This window comes from Chrysemys picta, chromosome 14, assembly GCF_011386835.1.
Source record: "Chrysemys picta bellii isolate R12L10 chromosome 14, ASM1138683v2, whole genome shotgun sequence".
NCBI lineage: Eukaryota > Metazoa > Chordata > Testudines > Emydidae > Chrysemys > Chrysemys picta.
The window spans coordinates 8,657,547-8,676,207 of NC_088804.1; the positions used below are offsets into that span (position 1 = coordinate 8,657,547).

The following is an 18,661-nucleotide window of genomic DNA, read 5'->3' on the forward strand; positions in this document are numbered from 1 at the left end:
AACAGACACTTGGACACACCTGGCTGACACAGACACTGTCTCTGATTAGCTCCCATTTACCATGCAGATAAAATGTAGAATCTCAGAGGGAAGAGCTGCCAGCCTCCACAGGGGAAGAAGGAACCGTTGGAATTTAAGGCAAGTGATTCGATTTAGCAACATCATCTCCACAACAGGTTGTTAATGAACGTCCCGGAGAACGTGAGTAGGAGTGTGAGATGTTGTCGATCAGTGTCATGAGTTCAGCTCAGAGGATGGAGGCAGTTTTTGTCCATAAATCAGATAAACAGCTGAGCAGCTCAGTCACTCGGAGCAATATTCCAGTGTAATAGAGTTATATTAGAATTAGAAACAATGGGAACCATCCCTGGGTCTAAACCTGAAATGCTACAAGCTGCGCCAGCAGGCCCCTCCTCTCCCTGGGCTTCAGAGGGCAGGATCCTGCCCCAGCCCGAGTGTCTACACAGCTGTGTGTAGGGCCATAGTGTGAGCTCTGCGAACCTGGGCTGGGAGACGCACTGCTGTGGGTGTAAAAGCACAGTGCAGATGTACCCTCTGGCATCTTACCAACAGGGGCTGAGCCCAGCCTTGCCCAGAGATCTGGGGGAAAGGAGGGGTGTGGTCTGAACCAGTGAAGCTAGGCTGGTGGTGTGGCAAGGCCTGGCTGCGCCTCTCATCCGGGTCTCAGCTTCCCAGGGGTGGCTGGCTGGCTCCTCAAGCAGCCTCCCAGGCCGGAGAGGCTCCATGCTGTCTTTTGGCTGGCAGGGAGGCTTTGAATGAGGCCGTCTCTGGTAGTCCATCTCCACTTTCCCAACCAATCCTCATGCTGGGGTTGGGGTCCACTAGGCATAGCTACCAGTGTGAAAGTGAAATGAATTATATTAAAGAAATAGAATGAATTAAAGAATGCTGTATGTACCTTTAAGTAGAAATGAGAAATGCTGCAAGCCAGGGGGGCAGGAAAGCAGACATTAACTGCTTAACTTGCCACTTAAGGGCAATTGGTGAAGCATTAGTCTTAGATCGATAAGAGTTAATAAGGAAGCAGGTTATGCATATTATGCTCCATGCATATTTTACAATTTTGCTCTCTCTGTCCCTTTGTTTAGTTTGCACCCTTTTATCTGTATAAATAAGACTGTTTGAATCTTGCATGGGGGCTCACATTATCTGAATGTATTAGCAGAGCGCTGTGCTAATAAAACAGAGTGGTCTAACAAACTATGAGTCCTGAGTCTAACTTTGACAATTTGGAGGTTCCACCGAGATGGCAACCGTCTTCACTGGGGCTGTGTCATTCCTGACTGTTTTTGTAGGACGACCGTGGTAGCCGGCACCTGGGCATTTGGCCCGAGCGGTCCTCCTCCTGAACGGAAGGGCACACAACCACAGTGAAGTCTATGCCATTGAACCTGTTGGTTCCCACTCTGTTCTGATAGGGATCCCGGGATCTGACATCAGGAATCTGGTCAGGTAATTATTTCTGTGTTTTGTCCGGACTGATGACTGTTCTGTCTCTGTCTATCCGTCCTCCTGTGGAGTGTTTGAGTCTGGGTGCCATCTCCGTCCGGGGATCGGCCAACCAAGGGGTTCCTGTCCCCGCGGTCTGAGTGAGTGAAATCTGCACAATCGCAGCCGCACCGCACCTTGGGTAAAACCCTTGGTGTGAAAGCAAGGGCGATTGAGTCAGTAGCCTATGGGCTCCTTTTGTGTGTTGCACCGGGCATCGCTCTGACGAACCCGAATTTCCTTCTTGTGTGATTGGTGTGTGTAAAGTCCTCCTGTATTGGTAACCAGACGTCTAAGTCGGGACAGTTCCCTAAAGGAACGCCGGCTCAGTTTTAGGAAGGGTCCGGACTCCTGTAAATTTCTGGAAAAATGGTCTAGGCTAACTCAGGGAGATCCCAAAACTCAGTGGCCACTGTTAAAACCTTGGAACAAGGTCCGAGTGGACATCTTAAAACAACAAACTCGGTCAGCCTAAAACTAAATTGTCTAAAGGAGAGGTTAATTGTTTCATGCAGTGGTGGGAAGAGGCAAATCGTAGGTGGACAAAATCAAAACTCACCTCTCTCAAATATTCAAATAATAAATTAAAAGCTTTATTAAAAGCCTCCTCTCCCACCACCAGACTGAGCGCTCCCCTTCACCCTGTTCTCTGACAAAAAAAAAAACAACAACAACCCCGGATCGATCCCAACTCCCTTCATACTCCCCTCTCATTGTAAAAAGGATAAAATGCCCCTTGTTCTGTTCCCCTTCGTTGTCTGCCTCAGAAACTGATTCTTTAGTGTTCCATTACCAATTCAGCAAGGAGGGTGGGCTCCTCAACTAGCCCCCACCCTTCCTGGGCCCTTTCCTTAAGCATTTCTTTCAAAATTGTGAAATGACCACAATATCACTCACAAAAATGGTTCATTGGAAAAAGCAGGATTGGGCCCAGACAAGCAGGCAAGCAACAGATAAAGAAACTAAAAACAAAAAACAAACAAAAAAACAGGTTGGAAGCCCTAAGGGCATAGTGTCAGGAGTAAGTGCAAGTATGAACCCCTGGAACAATACTTAAAATGGTGAAATCTGAGTTGATAAAGGTGTCATTTTGGGAAATAAACAAGTGATTTAAGGAAAGAGAGTGAAAAGTTAACTCTACAGAGACTGGAGAGAATTAAATAGTTAAACTTTGTGAAAATGTTAAAAAGGATCTTGTTAAAAGAATTCTTGGTTTCTTTGCAGCCATTCTAAAGGAAAAATGGGCCCTTTTCCAGAGGAATGTCTGTAAATAATCCAGGTAAAGAGACTATCTAATTAAAATCATTTGACTATGGACAATTGAGTCAAATTTGCTAAAAGAACATGGGGGGGGGGGGTTCTATTGGAACTTAACTGCCCCAAATGTATAAAGGTAATGTAATCTATGTACAACTATGTAAAAACAAAGCAGTGTAAGAGGGATGTTAAGGGAGAGAAAATGTGTATGTATCTGTCTGTCTGTGGGAATATGTGAGGTTTGTAAAACTCCTGTTTTGTAAGTTTAAGATAAATTGGTTTTGTTTTGTTTATAATGCCACTAAAAATCCATTTGACTCTTTAATTCAAAGTTGCAAAACTGACAGACCTTTTTGCCAGATACAGGTAATCAGTGTTGGTTGACTTTGAGATTTGGTATTTAACCCTTAAGGGGTAACTTGATTCTTTACAAAATTTTAATGTTTTCAAATAAAGACCAAGTCATGACTGCAGCAGGACAGTCAAAATCAGAAAAATAGGGAGAGATTCTGGATTCTGTTTGTTTGTTTGTTTTTGTAACAAAATAGCAAATGAAAGCTGTAGGAAAAGAATAAAATCAGTGGCCCTCTGAAGCAACAGCAGGGGTGAGGTGCACAAAACAAAAAGAAGAAATGTTAGAAACACTGAGCCTTAAAATGGCTCTGTGTAATCAGACTGTCACTTTGATAAGGGTAAATAAAACTCTGTAAGAACAAAAGAAACAGTTACACTTATGTAAAAATTAATATGGCTAATGTTTTAAAAGTTAAAGTATAGAAGGAATGTGCAGACGTGTGCAGTGTATATTATAGAGGGGGTAAAAGAAATGCAAACGAAACATGCTACTTAATTAAAATCCTATTAGGGCTCCAAAGGAGCCACAATAGACTGTGTGTTCTTTTTCAGATCTATGTGTGTTTTGGAAGCAAGAGTTAAAAGTAATCAAAACTCTGGTAAAAGTTAATTGTGTTCCTTTTAAGACAGAGTCTCTGAGCTCTGCTAATGGTTTTGAATCCAAAAGCCAAGCCTGTGTGGATGCAAATTATCTAACTGATAAAGGAAGTGAGAGAACTGCCAGCACAAAGAAGTTGCAGATAAAGAACATACCTGGTCAGCAAACAAATTGTCTAAATAAAAGGCACGGTATAACAAGATACCTTTAATTAAAATAAATTTAATGTTACTAAGTACCCCTGTAACAATGTATAGTGTGTATGATTTTTGAAGAAAAAAAAATCCTTTATGGTAATGATGCTTTTCAGCTGTTACCTGTGAACAAACTTAAAGCTTAATACAGCAGGAAAGATATTGTAACCTTGGTCTGCTGTAAAGGGAAAACTGAGGTACACCACCTCATGGATTTAATAACTGAACAGTGGGATAATTTCCCCATAACTCTTAAAAGATAGAAGCCATTAAAACCTGGCCTGCCTATAGAACAAAAACACAGGAAAATATGGAGGTAATTCCTCTTGTTTTGCCTGCAATCAGCAAGGGTGTTTGTAAAAGAAAGGAATATTTTAAGCAATAATGAATGCCACCCCAAAGGGGTAGAAAAATGTTATTTTTGTCTTTCAGGAAAAGCTAATATCAGCTACAGGACAACCTAATAAGAAACAAATAAAAGTGGGTATGCTTATCCATGCCTGTTGCTCCAAAGCCCTGTAGTAAAGACATCTCACTAGGATCCTGTGTGTGGGATAAAATGAATAATGAGACCAAAGTACTGTATAATGGGCTATGTGTATGTGTTAATTCTTGGGGGGGAAAGTGTTTTAAAAGAATGGAAGTGTTAGCAACCTTCCAATAGACAAATGTGAATGTAATGTAAGTACTGTGTTTACAAAAGATAAAAAGGTAACATAGTTCCGAAAACAAACAAAAGGGCAATGTGGGAAACCAAACCATTCATATTATACATGCAAATGGCAACATGTTAAGAATTGCCACTGCAGAAAGACATAACAGCTTACCATTGGTATAATGTATTTTCTGAATGGTCTCCCACAACTACTGGCGTACTAATGTTACTAACCCTTATTGTTTTTGATTTTAAATTGTATGTGTTTAATTGTAACGTTTAAAATGTGCTGTTGGATAAAACAAATGTATGCAAAGCTAGAGCCACAGGCCCAAATCACCTCCCAGTATTTTCTATTACGTGGACTAAATAAGAAGTGACACTGGCGATTAATAATCTTAGTGTCAAAAGGGGGATATGTAGGAGCAGGATCTTATAATGTCCCATAGGAATTAATGTATGATTTGATTTCATCCCTGTCAGCCACCCTTTTTGAATAGCAGAAAGGAATGACAGACCAGAACAATCCTTATGACTGATTATGGTCACCCTTTTGTTTTAGAATAAGTTATAATGTCTACTATGGTTTCCTATATGTATTACAAAGTAGGCCTCTAGTTAAATATACATTTCTTTGTTTTAAGGTTTAGTAAGTAAGAAACAGGATTCTCTATTGTGTCTATGTTAAGTAGATTAGAGGAACATTGAAGGCCTGGGTCTCAATGTAAATTGTCTTGGTTATTGATTGTAAAACTTAGCAAGGTTTAATTTGCAATGCCTTTTTTTGCTCCATATAAAATACTACTGTTTGTATTCTCAATCTGTGTGAATAAGGAATGTATGCATCAGGAAAAGATAAGGTGTGAAGGCCATTGTTATAGCCAGAGTCAAGGAAGAAGAAGTAAAGAGACTTAAAGGACATCAAAAAATCATCAGGTACTGCTTACTATCCAGATGGCTGTTAAACTGTCTGGCATCACAGCGTGCATGGCATCACAGCGTGCATACATGCTTCGCAGTGTAAGAAGGCACCCCCCAGCAAACCAATTACCTCAGGACCACGCAGAGTCAATTTTGACTCCAGAAGAAGACGTAGAGGAACAGCCTGCAATACCTTACCATCTACGCTCTTGTAAGGGTTGCCAGAAGCAGACGAGGACCTAAAGCAAGGCCCAAAAAGAAGCAGTAGTGAGCCTAGCGCCTGCTGCCTGGTGGATGTAAAACCGTGACTGCGGTTCCCTCAGTTGAGGTTGTCAGAACCGGAAGGGCCTTGCCTGCAACATGTGCCTCTGGTGGCGCCTGTTCCTCAGCTGCTGGTGTCTTAAGGTCTGGGGAGTCCACAATGACAATTCTTTTATCCAGCAGCAAGTGTGGATAGCTCAGACTCTTAATATTTCTAATTGCTGGGTCTGCAGCCACATCCCAGCCCACTCTCAAGCTGGTGTTCCTGTCCTGGCAATCCCACTCAATTCCCCAGACTTCACTGGAGGACCTCGTCCGTTTAACAAAACATGGAACAATAATGACACTTGGGAAGCAGTGGGAATAATTGTATCTAAATGGATAAGAGTGGTGGAGGGAAAAGGTCATTGGTGTTGGGTGTGTAATGGGACAGGGCTGGATCTGGGAAAAAGTCATTGCCTTCAGCATATTGTGGCCAATGGTGTATGGGATTATTCAAACAAAACTAAAGAGTGGTGGGCCGGGTATGGGGATATGAATTTTTTCTCAACCTGGGATCAAACAGAAAAATCAAGCTCATGTTCCCCCTACAGTAACCTTAGTGAAAACAATACAATCTTTCAATGCCATGCAAATAACACCACTCCTCGTAAGGAGAATTACCCTGTGCCCTTCGGAGGATATTACTCCTCCTTTGTAGGCACCTATGTGACAAATGGGTGCAACCGACCCTTCCCAGCCTTAATAGGCCATCATTGGGTTTGTGGGACCAAAGCTTATACTGTGTTACCAGCTAACTGGTCAGGTATCTGTTATCCCGCCCGACTCTTCCCACAATTCTGAGTGCTAGGGTCCTTCCCAAGAGAACGCCTCCGTAATTTCAGGCGAAGAAGAAGGGACTTATCAGATGCCCAATGGTATGTAAATAACATAAGCCCCTTGACCTGGGAAGAGGTCATTGGCTGTTCCCTTATCCCACTTGGGGGAGTAATACACCATGCAAAAAGGCTCCTAAGGTTACAAGCAGTAGTTGAAATAATGGCAAATGAAACCGGAGAGAGTTTAAAGACCCTGGCCAAAGAAACAGGGGTGATCCAACAGATGGCCCTCCAAAACCGTCAGGCATTGGACATAGTGCTGGCGGCCAAAGGAGGGACCTGTGCTCTCATTGGAAAGAATGTTGTGTGTTCATACCTGACGACACCAATGAGGTAATAGATCGTGCTAGTCACTTAGAACAAATTGCATATCTTCCCCATGAAGAGCCAAGTTCTTTATGGAAGTGGCTAAGTAACCTATTCAGTTTCTCTAGCACAGGAAACTGGTTGTTTCAGGGAGCCCTGACTATCCTGTTTGGAATCCTAATGATTTTTGTATGTTTTCAGTTAATCTCCTGTTGTATCCAGAATTGTGTAAGGTATGCCACCCAGGTGACTACCCCAAAACAGAGTGCTAATATGATGATGTTAAATATCACTGATGAACGAAGAGATAAAGAACTATTAATATGTGGAACCCAGTAATTGTTGGTCTTTGCGTAAGCTTGACCAAAAGGAGGGATTGTGAAAGTGAAATGAATTATACTAAAGAAATAGAATGAATTAAAGAATGCTGTATGTACCTTTAAGTAGAAATGAGAAATGCTGCAAGCCAGGGGGGCAGGAAAGCAGACATTAACTGCTTAACTTGCCACTTAAGGGCAATTGGTGAAGCATTAGTCTTAGATCGATAAGAGTTAACAAGGAAGCAGGATATGCATATTATGCTCCATGCATATTTTACAATTTTGCTCTCTCTGTCCCTTTGTTTAGTTTGCACCCTTTTATCTGTATAAATAAGACTGTTTGAATCTTGCATGGGAGCTCACATTATCTGAATGTATTAGCAGAGCGCTGTGCTAATAAAACAGAGTGGTCTGACAAACTATGAGTCCTGAGTCTAACTTTGACACCAGGTAACTCGGGAGAGTGGAAGGCCACAAGTGCCGCTGAAGCTCTTTTGCTCTGGGTCTGTGAACCACAGTGACTCCATCTTGGGAACTCTCACCTACTTCTATGCTAACTGCTTACAGGCTCTGAAGTAGGCTGAAGCAGAAATGTAATGTCAGCTTTTTAGCAGATGGCTGCAGTTTCACTCACACTAGCAGAAATAATAGAGATAAGAAGCGGGGTAGTTAGTTTGCAGGCGTCTAACTCAAGGTCGCAAAGACTGGGAAAGTTCTCACAAGCTTATGTAGAGCTTATTGTACCAGTTGTCTGGAAGGGAGGGGGAAGGGGGAACAGCCAGACAAAGAGATGTATGCAAACAGTTTGGAGTATAAAAGGTAAAAGTTGTTTGTATTTGTTGCACTGGATTTGAGACATGCTGGTCTCCTAGTGCCATTTCAGAGCTCTGAAATAAACTTGGCTTGCTTTCTCCCCTCGGTGTCTTTATTGGTGCCAAGCACACTGGGCGACGAACCCCTTGTTTGCCATCTCGGGCCCAGTTCTGGGCAGGCAACACTGGGGTTGCTGCTATTCCACTGCCCATGCGCCAGCTCTTCCCAGTGATGCCCACAAAGCCCGGCTGTACCAGCCACCTGGCTGGAATTGGAGGGCACAGGGAGCCATTGGCTAGCATTCAGTAAAGTTATTAGTGTAGGAGCTCTGGAGGGAAGGCAGAAAGGAAGGGAAGGGGAAAGCGGGGAAGAGCCCCCCCATGTGTGTTTTAACCTTTAGCTCTGCTTCCCAGGTCGGGATCTCGAGCTGATGTGCAGGGGATATTCATGGGTTTGCTGGGGGAGAGAGCCTCCCAGCTCAGGTGACTGAGTGAAATCCCAATTGCACAGCATGGGGGTGGGGGCTGTCCTTATCGGCTCAGGGCTGGGCTGTGGGGTGGGGAGGGGTTCTCTCCCTGGCCACTCAGGGCTGGGCAATGGGGGTTCTCCCTGACCATTCAGGGCTGACCAGTGGGGGGAGGGGCTCCCCATGGCAAGTCAGGACTGTGCAGCAGAGGGGGCTCCCCTGGCAGCTCAGGGCTGGGGGGGGGGGTTCATGAGGGGGCTTGCCTCAGTTCAGATGGGCAGCAGGGGGGCTCCCTTGGCAACTCAGGGCAGGGCAGTGGCAGGGGGGCTCTCCCTGGGCAGCTCAGGGCTGGGTGGGAGTGCAGGGGGGCTCTCCTCAGCTCAGGGCTGGGCAGCAGGGGGCTCTCCCTGGCTACTCAGGGCTGGGCAGCAGGGTTTGGGGAGGGCTCTCCCTGGGCAGCTCAGGGCTGGGGAGGGGCTCCCCTGGGTATGTCAGGGCTGGGGAGTGTGGGGGGACTCCCTTGACAGCTCAGGGCTGGGTGGTGGGGCGGGGGCTCCCCTGACTGCTAAGATTGGACAGCGGCGGGGGGGGGGGGGGAAGGGGGCTCCCCTGACAGCTCAGGGCTGGGCAGCAGTAGGCGGGGAGGGGGCTCCCCTGACAGCTCAGGGCTGGGCAGCAGTGGGCGGGGAGGGGGCTCCCCTGACAGCTCAGGGTGGGGCAGTGGGGCTCTGCTGGTTGAAGCTGGGTGGTCTCATTTCAATTAATCTTGGCGAGTTGAGCACAGGAGAGAACTCAACCCCCCCTCACCACCTGGAGTTTCCTTCTGCAGGGGTCTTGGGGCACTGTCAGGGCATCGTCCCTGCTGCCCATGCAGGGTCCTGCTCTGGGGGCCATTTGGGGTCTCTGTTCCTGGCACTGTCCCCTGTCCCCACACTCAGAGGTGTCTGGGGCGGGGGGTGGGGGCTGTCGCTAAGGAGCCAGCTTGTAGCTTTCCCTTGTGAGCAGCAGCTCCTCTGCCTGCCTCCCTCCTTCCTAAACACTGCGCAGGTGAAGCCAGCCACGTCCCCAGGTAGAAGAAGGTGCTAGACCTACCATCTCCAGTGCCGACCTGCCAGCCTCCCCTCTCGCTCAATCCCTGGACCGGAGACAGCTTAAACCGTCCCTCTGCTTGGCTGTGTCTTGCAGCACTTCCTTTTAAGTGTGCAGAACCTCACTGTATCCCTTTCCTATTCCTCCCCCCGCACCGAGTCACAGCTTGAAGATTCATTGGGCCAGAGAGCGTGACTGAAGCCTGGTGGGTAGGGACTGAGCTGGGAGGTGAGAAATCCAGGGCCCAGTCCCCTGCTCCAATGATCTGGTATTGATCCAGAATACGACAGCTGAAACCGAGGGATCCTCTGTCAATATATCCCTTAGCCCAGTGGTTAGGAAACCAATGCATGATTGGTATAGTGAGTTGTAACAATGCGGTTCTGGCGGGACCCAACTGAGAGTGCCAATTCAGGACAAATTGCTAAATCAGGGCAGTCACAGCCCAAGGCTGGGGATTTTCCACCTCTAAGGCAAACCAAACCAGCCAGCCAAAGAGGACTTTGGTCTCACCTCACTGGTTAACCACAAGTCACACAAGCAATTCTCTTAGACGCTTCAGTTTCCCAGTATCACCACCAGTGCCACTCGTTATGGGGACAAATGGTTATGAAAACCAATACCCCCATCAAAGAAAAAAGGTTCTCCTTAACTATACAAATATGCCCCATTCATCAACCTCAGTGTCCAATATTTCCATAAATCGGTCATAAGGAACACTGGGGCACATCCTGAACTGGGAGAAGTAAGCAAAACACCGCTTCTCTCTTATTACCTGTTCATGTTTTATGGAATTAAATTTCTGAGTGAGAGAATCAGAGACCATTGAGAGATCTGTCTTTACCTCTCCCAACCCTTCAGTTCTAGCTCTCATTAACTTCCCCTCTACAATATAGCTAAACAACTATTTCCTCTCCACTTCCTGTGGACACTCAATAGCCTCTGTCCACTTCTCTAGTTCTCAGACATTGTCCTTACACCACTACAGACTGAACCCAGGTCACCCAGCGAAGTACAAATTGTTGCAGTGGAATTAGTTGGCAGAGCTGACTCTGCTCACTGGAAAACTCTAGAAGCCCAACCTCCTGAAAGCTTCAGGCCAGCGATGTCAGGGTTTGATGCTGACTGGAGGGTAAGAGTATCTCCAAGCAGAAATCAATGGGAGTTGCTCCTGCCCTGGGGGTCAGGGTGAACAACAGATCTGGGAGTTCAAGGCAACCCACGTTACAGGCGGGTCATTCACAAACAAGGCTGGACAATATATGGGCCCACAGCCAATAGGTCCTTCATTCAGAGCCCCCAGCGATCAGGGAAGGGTGGAGTGATGGTTCTGGTATCTGCCCATCTCCAGCTAACACTGAAACCCCTGCCTGGATTCCCCTGTACAGGAGGCACTGGCTGTCAGTCCCCGGGTGGCTCTGCAGTGATCTGCCTAGAACACAAGATGGAGGGCACAGCACGGTGCCATGAAACGCAGCCAACAGGGGTAGTCCCGAGAGGGGCTGGACACCTGCAGCTCTCACTGGTTCCAGAGGGAGATGCAGGAGCTCAACATGTAGCCAGTGACAGACAGGGTCACAGACACATGAGTCGGGAGAGTGATGGAGACCCAGGCAGGGGAGGGGAGATCGGATTGAAGGCAGCATCTGTCACAGCCTAGGGCTACAGGAGACTTCTGCCAAAGAATGGAACGGGAACCGTCGCAGGGCCGGGCTTCCCCCCGCTTGCCAAAGGTTCACAGCCACACCCAGGCTCTGACACAGTTTAGTCCCAAACTGGAACAAGATCAAGACAGTTTCTCAGCTCACTTTCTGCATCTCAGGGGCTCTGGCAGATGCTTCCTGTCATTTCTTACCCCAGTCTCCCTCAGACAGTTCCTCCTCACAGCCCCTCCCTTTCAGGAATGCCCTTTGCCCCTTATAGCCCCAGGTGCTGCCTGGCCCCTTCATTGTCCCAACAGGGGTGCAGGACCTACTGCAGTTCCAGGTGCCAGCCACCGAGTGACATACCTTCCCCCCCTCCACAAAAACCTGCCTTTTCCCTTACTTGTGAGGCCCCCTCTGGACTGCTCTCACCCCCAACCCAAAATAGACTCCATCTATCGTAGTCATATAGCCATATTCCCCAAGTGCCCCACACTCCTTAATACCAGTCTTCATTTCAGTCACAATCTTCTCCAGGGTTTTGAGGTCTCTGCACGCAGTGTCTCTAGCTCTCCCTCAAGCTCCTGACCATCAGGATCAGGCCACCCCTCTCCTCCCCAGTGGCCTGATGTTCTGCAGACAGCTGCTCCTTCTGTCCCTGCACCATCGGTAACTCCATCCTGCAGTCATTCTGGGGCACCTCCCAGCCTCAGGACAGGAACTATGAAACAGGTGTCCCATTTCCCCTTCTGCAAAGGATCACTGCTTTTACCTTGGCCCTGGAGGCTCCACCTGGGTCCCCATGCCCTCCCCCCAAAGAGCCCTGAGCTCCACCTGGGTCAGGGAAACCCCTTTTCATGAACCCTAAATAAACTTGGCAAGTATTAAGCAGGGTCCTCTGGAGACAGGACAGAACTGGTTTTCAGAGACATTATTTTGGGCAATTCAGCTAATAGCCCTTTGTATTGGCCAGTCACTGCTCCTTCCTGAATCTAGCACAGGGAAAGCCCATCACTTCTCTGCCTCTCCCCCCACAAGAGGTACCACCAGCAGGAGCTACAAATGCCATTTGTGCTGCAGAGTCCTCCAGGGTCTCCTCTCCACAGCCTGCTTGTTGCTAAACCTCCCCTTCTGCATGGGCAGTGTCAATAGCTTCAGGAGAGAGTCACCTCACTCTCCGATTGGCCAGCCTTAGAGCCCAGTCAGTTAACCCCTTGCCCCTGATTGCTGCTGGGATGTAACACGGCCACAGGGGAGGGGAGCAGTTTCCAGGTTCAAAGTGGTGACACTTCAGCCCATAATGTCACATAAACCATCATGTGCCAGCAATGCCCCTCTGCCGTGTACACTGGCCAAACCACACAGTCTCTACGCAAAAGAATAAATGGACACAAATCAGACGTCTAGAATTATAACATTCAAAAGCCAGTCTGAGAACACTTCAGTCTCCCAGGACACTCAGACTTAAGTGGCAATTCTTCAACAAAAAACTTCAAAAACAGACTCCAATGAGAAACTGCAGAACTGGAATTAATTGGCAAACTGGATACCATCAAATTAGGCCTGAATAAAGACTGGGAGTGGAGGAGTCACTACAAAAACTAATTTCCCCCTGCTGATACTCACACCTTCTTGTCAATGGTTTGAAATGGGCCACCCTGTTTACATTGACCTCATTACCACTACAAAAGTGATTTTTCCTCCCTTGGTATTCTACTGTTGAGAATAGCCCACTTCCACTTGAATTGAATTGTCTCGTTAGCACTGACCCCCCACTTGCTAAGGCAACTCCCATCTTTGTGTACCACACACACAGACTAACATGGCTACCACGCTGAACCCTATAGATACAATGTCCTTTTCTCCCATCAGCCTTAATGTTTTATCCATTTCCCAGACTGTTACTTAGGATTAACTGCACTTTCCTACATCACTGGGGCATTGTGAACTCACTTGAGAAGGGAGCATAATAGCGTTTGTGACCTGGGACAACGTTTTTCTTGCTTGCATTTCACTCTTGAAATAGCAGATTTTTCCTACCCTGGTTTTGGCAGAGGACGTTGGAGGACTGAAGAATCAGAATGGGACAGTGTCTGTATCCTCACAAAAGATATTTAGGCCCTGAACTCCTGTTGAAATCCCTGGGAATTAGGAGTCTAAATATCTTGCTGGATCTGGTCCAGTGACCTCACAATAGACCAGGGGTCGGCAACCTTTCAGAAGTGGTGTGCTGAGTCTTCATTTATTCACTCCGATTTAAGGTTTCGCGTGCCAGTAATACATTCTAACGTTTTTAGAAGGTCTCTTTCTATAAGTCTATAATATATAATTAAACTATTGTTGTATGTAAAGTAAATAAGGTTTTTTAAATGTTTAAGAAGCTTCATCTAAAAATTAAATTAAAATGCAGAGCCCCCCAGACTGGTGGCCAGAACCCGGGCAGTGTCAGTGCCACTGAAAATCAGCTCGCATGCCGCCTTCGGCGCACGTACCATAGGTTGCCTACCCCTGCAATAGACCGAGCACCAAGCTACAAGTGGTCCAGTGCTCAAATGAGGCAGGAGAGAATGCTGAGCTACAGTGGAGTTGGTCAAAAATTATTTTCTGATGAAAGTTATTTTGGAAACAGTCAGTAAGGTGTTCCATTTTAAAAATTTGCAAGAGCCGAAAAATTCAATTTTTGAAAGCTGAAAAGTTTAGGGAAATATTTGTTTTTAAATAAAAACCCAAAGACTTCCCAGAAACATTAATTTGTTCCTTTCAAAAGTTTGTGGAAAATATTTAACAGTTTCTGACCACGTCTAGCCCCAAAGTCCCTGTACAATTTTCTTTCAGGTTGTATGCACCAATCCATCCACTAGAACAGAATCTAACTTATCCAGTTCAGGAGTGTTGTTGTAGCTGTGTGAGTCCCAGGATGAGACAGACAAGATGCGTGAGGTAATATCTTTTACTGGACCAAGTTCTGATGGTGGAAGAGACAACCTTTCCAGCTTCTTGTGACCCGAGGAGCTCTGTGGAGCTTGAAAAGCAACAAAAGTTGGTTCGATAAGAGATTACCTGCCTCACCCTCGTCTGTGTTTTACGAGTGTCAGTCACCCTGGTACTGGAACTCTGTGGCGCTGGTAGCAGAGCTCACAGCTACCAGCCCATGCAATGTGTGCCTGGCAGCCTGAAACACAGATGTTATGCAGCTCATTACCGCCACCCATTGGTGAAGAGGGGAAAGAGCAGCCAACACCTGCTCCATCAGCTGTTTACCCAGAACTCCAGTGACAAACTGCTCAGAGAAGGAACTCTGCCGCCCTCTGTCAGCAAACAGGGGGAAGTACAGCTAAAGAACTCATTGCCTAAGCTTTACCTGAAATCCTCCATGACATTTTGGGTCCTACCTGGAACTGTACACGAGCCCCAAGTTGGTCAGATAATGGGACTGAATGAAGAGAGCAAGACTGAGGGAACAAGGCTCCTACCTGGTGGCAAGAACTCCGCTCAGGGGTCCTGTCATCCTCTCCACTGAGGACTTTGCAAAGAGATGGCACTGAGGAGACTTCCCAGCAAGAGGCAGCATTGAGGGGGATCTTGGCTGAAGCTGCAGTTGAGGGAACTGAACTCTGGTGAAGGACCCCAACACAGCACCAGTACAGCGGAGATCACTATATCTGGGATTGGTGCGGGGAGGGGCTCACAAGAATTGACAAGACCTTTCCCCGAGGGAAGCTGAAAGTTTTTGCCTTGGTTCTCCCCAAACTGAACTTCCTTGAAATCCCTCTCCAGGGAAGTTCTCACATGCCAGGGCGTGTAGCCGAGATCACAGCTTGACCAGCCCCTCCTTAAGGCAGCTCGGTGGGTCACTGCTCTTCCCAGCAGGGTCTCCATCTATTTTAAAGCAGCCCCACCCCCGTCCACCTGCCGATACGTGAGAGGATTTGAAGTGAAAATGGAGTCATAGCACAGCGAGGTCCCAGAGCAGGTGAACCCTGTTAGGAACACTCCCATCAGCCCCCCGCCCTATCACAGGAGCGGAAAGCCGTGTACTAAGGGGGCACAGAAGGGTCACCAGTATTAGCTCCATTTTACAGATGGGAGAATCTGAGACAAAGGAGAAGTGACTTCCCGAAAGCCACAAAGGGAGTCTAGCAGAGAGCCAGGTTAGGATTCCAGGATCCCGTTCCATTAGAGAGCCCTGCTTCCCTTGATTCTTGTGTTTCTTGTCCTGACGTCAGTCACCTGTTGAGACCTGGGAGTTCAGAGGGGAGCCTCCTGCCCCAGAGCTACCATGTCCCAAGAAATAATGACTCAATACTGGGATGGCAGCAGCTTGGCCCCCAATATTGCACCACAGGAGATACACCAGTGGAATGACAGCAACACACTCTGGTCCCAGGGAGAAGCAGCACTGGTGAGCCTGAGAAACCCAGGTTAGCTACACTCAGAAACCGCATGGGCATGTGCAGGGGCAGGTATGTGACAGCAAAGCAAAGGTGGAGCCGCCATGGGGAATGGGAAGAAGGTCTCTGAGCAGAACAGCCACCTCCTGTCCTTTGCTCCACCGCCCTAGGATTGGCCCAGTTGCTGACTTCAGACAGCACTGAAAACTGCCACCACCACCGTGCCACCCATGGCATCTGGTCACCGGTCTCCTGGGAGCCTTCAACAATCCCAGCCTACGGTTCTAGCCTTTGTGGTGTCAGAAAAAGCCCTTCCTACTGCAGAGCTGTCATCCTGAGCCTGCAGGCAGGCAGAAACAATAGCTCAGAGATGTGAACTACTCAGTGCATCATAACAGAAGTGTTAATTCTGTACCAACTTGAGAATGTCTACATTAACTATTTCATTGCTGATCATTTGAACAGCCAATCAGCGTGTTTATCTCACAAATGGGAACTAGTGAGAAGATTCTCCAGCCAATTTTCATTTTCAATACTAAACTCTGCAGGACAAGCACAATTAAAAATTGACACACAGCATAAAAAACAGTAAAATGCAACAGCACAGGGGATGCTGTACTGATCATATTGACATAATTAAAAGGCATCCACTGTTAAAATATCACCATAGCTACTGCAAGCTCCTCAGCTTGTAGCGTTTCAGCAACATAAGACAAAGGTCAATCACATTTCCCCATCAAAACATTTCATACAGAACATGGCTTGTTTTCAGAGTGTCCATTTAAAAAAGTGTCAAACAAATCTGAGCAAGAAAACTACTGTTAGTTTTCAGCAGAGCTTTTCGTGAGGGGAAATTCCCAGCGTCACCAGTGATTGCCTGGTGGGCCAGAGTGACTTGACCACCACAGGATTTATATACAGGGGCGAGCGGAGGGGGAGAAGGGAGAAGAGGGAGGCAAGGGAGCCAGAGAGAATGTAGCAATTCTGTTAAACAGGACTGCAGTAGTATTTATCTTATCATCTACACCCACTTATTGTCCCATTACCCCCCATGAGTTCACTAAGCTCAAGAAACCCAAAGTTTATTTTCCTGTCTGTTTGAAGTCTTTACATGGAGGTAGGCCGCAGCCTGTACCTAAACTCTCCCAAATTCAGGGGCTTCTTTTCCAAGGGGTCACTTCACCACAGACCCATCTGATGCTGTCTTTAGTACAGTCTGTTGCTCTTTAGCACGGCTTTTCCTTCCTGCAGTGGAGTGAGCTGGGTCTGACATAGGTCCCAGACCTCTCCCACCACCAGCAGCCTCTGAGAAGATTGGTGGTTAATTGGAGCCACAGGACCATGCCCTACTTTTCACGTTCAGGGGTAGTCTATTGTCTACAGCTGCTGGGGTTGTTGGTGGGCTTTTTGCTGCCTTCCACTCATATGATAGCTCCCGCGGTCACATCCAGCCAACTCTCCACAGGGGTCCTGCTGCAATATTGAGGTCAAGCCCACTGTCGCATATAGAATGCCTTGTTTATAGCCAATGGGAACGTGATAGGGAAGGGAGAATCTGGGCAGGAAGACAATGGGGAATTGGGGACACAGAAACAACTAGGAGAAGAATGGGTAGCGCCTGCCTGTGAACCTTTATGGGAACAGGCAGAGAACATGACCCAGCAGGCAGGACAAATGGCAGTGGGATTTGGACATGATCTAACCTATCTCCCACCATGCTTCCTTGCCCCTAGATAAGAACCCAACTCAACCTCCCTCTCCACCTTCACAGCTGTTCTCGCCAAACACCTGCAGTCATGTCTTCCTGGCTGACCCCCCATCCAATCCCCCAGTTGGACTTTGCCAGCATGCCCAGTTACAGGTCATTCCGACAACAGTTCTTCTCTTGGTTAACAACAAACACCCCAGGTGCATTGAACTGAGGAGTGTCCATGCTTCTGTTTGACCTGTGATCAGCAAGGCTGTGGGTGAACTCCCAGCACTATGGGAGTCAATGGCAAAGTTCCCACAGACTTCAGTGGGGCTAGAACTTTACCCTGTGCTCCTTCCCCATCACAGCTGGGAACATTCACACAGCTTTCCTCTGAGTGGGTATGAGGGACGGGGCTGTGTTTTATTGCAGTAGGTCTTATGGGGTGACAGAGGGCCCAGAGGAAATGCCACTCCTCTGCATTACAGTGGAGTGCACAACTCTGAGCTTGTGTGTGAACACTGGGGAGTTAAACCCTGGTTTGCAAGTTTACCTGGGGCACAGGCCTTGGCCCAGCTCTCTGCACCATGGGGAATTTCACTTGATGGGGGAGCTTGTCAATATCCCTTTACTACAGGTGTTTTTAGAAGACTCCTTCATATAGTATTTGAGTCAGACTTTGCTTCTTTGTTAGCACCTGGAGCCAATTAGAAACAGCCAGGGAGCAGGGCAGGAGATTGGGAAGCTTTGGGCCAGAAGGGGAGACAACTAGAGAATAGCAAGGGAAAGAGGGAAGGGGACGTATAACAGTGGGCACCCATCTCTCATGAGCACCCTATGTTCAAGTGTGTCTGCAGTCTTCAGATAGTACCAGGCCATGCCCCCAGGAAGTCCTCCCTCCCCAGAGACAATCATCTTCACCCACTGGGTCTCTTCTGGCCCCAGCTCTCCAGCTGGGCCACTTAGCAGTTCAGTTCCCCTTCTGGGGGTGCATGACAGTTCAACTGTAAGCCCACTTCCCCAGTGGCCTATGGGAGGGGAGGGGACCCAGGCCCACCCACTACTCCAAGTCCCAGCCCAGGGATCCTAAGAACAGCAGCCTTTCCCTGATTGGTCGCTTCCTGCACAGTCTCTCTAGGCCGCTCGGAGGACTTAGCTCCACTGCTCCTTTCCTGGGACGGATGTGGCAGGACCCTAAGGCCTCCAGCAGGGGGCCTCTGGGCCTAGTCCACCCCGTTGCAGGAAGTAAATGGAGAGAAAAGATAGAAAAGAAAAGACAGCAGAAAAAAGAAAAGCACAAAAGACAAGAAAAGATC

The 18,661-nt window shown here is 47.6% G+C and overlaps 1 protein-coding gene and 1 long non-coding RNA gene across 2 annotated transcripts in view; one reads left to right on the forward strand and one right to left on the reverse strand.

Annotated features, from left to right (window-relative positions):
- The window catches only part of LOC135975580 (E-selectin-like), a 30,763-nt gene extending 20,992 nt beyond the window's left edge, over window positions 1-9,771 (reverse strand). The window contains exon 1 of the mRNA XM_065566904.1: window positions 9,625-9,771. Within this exon, the coding sequence (XP_065422976.1) occupies window positions 9,625-9,627 (3 nt within the window). The 5' untranslated portion in view covers window positions 9,628-9,771. The remainder of the gene's footprint in view (window positions 1-9,624) is intronic.
- LOC135975581 (uncharacterized) lies at window positions 26-8,167 on the forward strand. Its single transcript, XR_010592495.1, has 2 exons — window positions 26-5,283; window positions 5,330-8,167. It is a non-coding gene; the product is annotated as an uncharacterized LOC135975581 (long non-coding RNA).
- Window positions 9,772-18,661: the final 8,890 nt, after the last annotated feature.